Genomic DNA, 3,855 nt, shown 5'->3' on the forward strand with positions numbered 1-3,855 from the left:
GAGGACTAACAACACAGAAGCTACCTAAAGAGGTCGTTTACCGTACGACCTCAATGTTTCTCAAAACCTCGCGATTTCTGAGTAGCACGATACATTATTCCAGTGAATTTCAAAATGCACATAAACGTAACAACATCCGGGTGATAATGACTGTAAATGTAACATACCACAGCCGAGGTCAGATCGAGGATTCAGTCTTACTTGCTCCTGCACGATGATGTTGTTCTACCATCCTGAATAAACTTCAGCTAAGATGGCGAGTGCGAAAATACGACATTGACGTGTGACGTCATTGCGATGTAATTCCGATGTAACACATCTTTCTTCATGAGTAACTTTGTAACAAAATCCTGGCATCCTAAAATCTTCCCGATGAAGTGCCAGCATCAGCTATCTCTAGCGAGTCAAACTCTCCTTTAGAAAGTTCTTAGCATGGCTTAAGGGATTGTGTCTTTCCAGACGAATTTGGACAACAACATCACGGCCATTGGTCTTACGGCCCACGGATCCTAATATCCTCCCAAGTTGACTAATAAAACTGGTTTTAAGTTAGCTTAGATGCTGCTTATCTCTACTCTTTGTGCGTGTCATGTATTCATGTTCGTCTAACTTCTAAATGCCCTTCAAGAACTTCATTGAAACCTCGGCCATTCTTTAGTCTTGAAGCGTGGTCTGGACACAGTAGTGGAGATATTCATCACAGGAGCAGTAGATTTGGTTTGGCACTTCCAATTTCCAATCAACCTGTTTGTGGCTGTATTAAACATAGTTGATATCAATGCCCGAATCTGTGATGATGTGCCATAAGGCTTTTTGCAATATTACAGTCACATGACGTAGTCCAGTCTGGACCAGACAATCAAGTCATTTATAGGATCAGCACTGATGTACTAAATGGGATACAATGACATGTGTCAACCAAGACCGCGAATTTGACTGCATCTTACGAGAATCATAGGTTACTGAAGATCAAGTCTAACCCGGATCTTCATAGGTTTTCTTATACGTGTTTACTCCAATGAATGGTGCCATGCATATTGTCATTATCATATACACATCCACAGATGAAAAGCATAACGGCCTTGAAAGATCTGTACAACATAAAGTTGACAAGCAGGAATCATTTCCCTCCAGCCCACTTCACGATGCCTGCAGGAAAGGGGACGTAGGCCTAGTTAAACGCCTATTAGGGAGTGGCTTTGACATCAACTCTAGAGACAAGCACGGAAAGACACCCCTCATGGTGGCAGCACAAAAGGGATATTGCAAAATATTTACGTTTCTTATCAGAAAAGGGGCTAATATGTCAGAAGATGATGATGAATGTAAAAACGCTTTGCACTGGGCATGTAAGGGCGGACATGAGAGTATGTGGGAGTGTGTACTCAAACAATACGGGCAAAGTATCCACAAAGGAAAATACGTCTCCTAACACAAGCTGCATATCAAGGAAAGAAGGATCTATGTGAGTTCCTTGTATGTCTCGGAGCTAATGTGTCAGGTCATTATAGAGGCAGCAACGTCCTGCGCTATGCCTTGCAGGGCGGACACGTGAATGTAGTGAAATATCTACTTTCACAAGACAGTATTGATATCAACAGAAAGGGAAAAGCAGGAAGGACACCATTGATGGCCACTGCATTATTGGGAAGAAGAGAGGTTTTTGACTTCCTCGTGAGAATGGGAGCTAATGTGTCACTTGTGGATGACGGAGGAGATAATATACTCCATTGTGCCTCCAGGGTTGGTCAGACAGAGATAGTTCAGTATATCATATCAAAAGACATTGTGGACATTAACAGCCGAGGAAGAAATGGGAGGACTCCATTGATGACAGCAGCATTAACTGGACACATAGAAGTATGGAATCTGCTTGTGAGAAATGGTGGTCGAATTGACATAGTCGATGACAATGGTCGCAACATCCTTCATTTGGCCTCTTCAGGTGGATATGTGAACACAGTGAAACACATCCTGTCACAGAGGATGGCCGACATTAAGGCCCGGGACAATAATGGAGAAACGGCAGCTATGATAGCAAAGCGTGAAGGAAAATCTGACGTGTTTCAGTTTCTTGTTTCTTGAAATAAGTCTACCTTGTAGGTTGATGTTAAGCACAATTATGTGTTGTCTGTGATCAGTAGCAAAATGTGACAATCTACTTCTCTGACGTAGATGTAACTGACATTGCTTATCTTATGTACATTTACTCGCGGTCATTTCGCCAAGGCTGAAGGACACACAAAGAAGATTATGACAAGAGCGTAACAGACATTGATGATTTCGTATCATTGCCAAGAACAACTTCAAAACCGTTCTTTAAAGCAATACGTGGCAGACTGCCTTTTGCTGTGTAAGCTATTTTTGCGGATACAATTTCCTTTTTCCATGGAACCAGGAGCAATACTAAAGCTATTCAAAACTTACCGAGGGAACAAATAAGGGATCACATGAAAAGACAAGTGTTCCCTTATGTTTTGTGCGGGTGACTTTACACGTTACGCGATATAAAGATTGTAAAGAAACCTGGAACAACATAAGGGAACATGTGACCCTTTAATTGTTTCCTTCATTTTTTCAATGCTTAAGCGGTAACGTTTTCCTTCAGTAATTGCTCGTTTCCAAGGCAGCAAGTTACGTATTTTTCAACATTCTGTGCACAGAAAAGTAATAGGTTTTCAAATGGTGTCTTTTTCCAGCCATGTTTCGTCGTTATTTGTTGTTTTTTACGGTTAGTGCATTTATACCACGCATTTTATGACAGGCAGGTAACAGTCATGATAATTTCATGTCACCTTAGTAACTGTCATTGTTTTGTGCAGTGAGTGAAGAACTTTTTTTCAGCTTTCGTAGCAAGCAACATATGTTCTTGATCTTTTGGCCCTAGTCGTTGTTTTCTGAAAGTGTGATCAGAATGTCGATGATCTTGTGTAAATGATAGTGTGATTCAGTTACTGGATTGCCGGATAGGAAACAGTTTGGGACTAGCATGTTACAGACATGGATAATTTGGCGCTCTGTGTTTCTCATTGTTGTGTTTTGTGTAATTAGTGAAGGATGAGTGAGTGAGTGAGTGAGTTTAGTTTTACGCCGCACTCAGCAATATTACAGCTATATGGCGGCGGTCTGTAAATAATCGAGTCTGGACCAGACAATCCAGTGATCAACAACATGAGCATCGATCTGCGCAATTGGGAATCGATGACACGCGTCAGCCAAGTCAGCGAGCCTGACCACCCGATCCCGTTAGTCGCCTCTTACGACAAGCTGAGTCGCCTTTTATGGCAAGCATGGGTTGCTGAAGGCCTATTCTACCCCGGGACCTTCACGGGTAGTGAAGGATGACGGTCTTTCAGTTTTCATATCAAGTTACAGATATTCGTGTATGCATAATATTTTAGTCGTTTTCGTGGTCTTATGGGCGACATGGTGGTTATCATGCTTAACGTTACGAGCAATGCGACAAACACTGCTGACCATGTGACAATACTGAATGATGCAGTTCAGGTTAAGTGAGTGAGTGAGTTTAGTTGTCCAGCACGGTTTGCACTTCACACATTGCACCCTTGTGGAGAATCGAACCAAGGTTAACGGCGAGACGAGCGAATGCCTCAACCACCAGACTGGTTAACCCCACAAGTGCAGGTTAATCCTTTAGTATCTGGTTTAAATGAGCAGCGGATATTCTTCCTTGTATGACGGATATGTACCAGACATCGATGATAACTAAGTTAGAGTCGATATTTTGTGTAACAGGTGGCAGCTATCGTTCCTCGCATGACGAATAAGTAACATCCATTGATTATCATTTTTTATGTTGGTCATGGTCGTTGGATGGCGGGCATCGTGCTTCGT

The 3,855-nt window shown here is 42.2% G+C and overlaps 1 protein-coding gene across 1 annotated transcript; it reads left to right on the forward strand.

The window, feature by feature from the left end:
* Positions 1 to 1,680: 1,680 nt before the first annotated feature.
* On the forward strand, positions 1,681 to 2,085 carry LOC137255318 (uncharacterized). Its single transcript, XM_067792769.1, has one exon. It carries the CDS (start codon positions 1,681 to 1,683, stop codon positions 2,083 to 2,085), a length of 405 nt encoding a protein of 134 aa, XP_067648870.1.
* The last annotated feature ends 1,770 nt before the right edge of the window (positions 2,086 to 3,855 follow it).

Source organism: Haliotis asinina, chromosome 11 (genome assembly GCF_037392515.1).
Source record: "Haliotis asinina isolate JCU_RB_2024 chromosome 11, JCU_Hal_asi_v2, whole genome shotgun sequence".
NCBI lineage: Eukaryota > Metazoa > Mollusca > Gastropoda > Lepetellida > Haliotidae > Haliotis > Haliotis asinina.

Bases quoted from the DNA above. Each gene is read 5' to 3' on its own strand.
- LOC137255318 (XM_067792769.1), top strand. From the start codon at position 1,681: ATGGGAGCTAATGTGTCACTTGTGGATGACGGAGGAGATAATATACTC.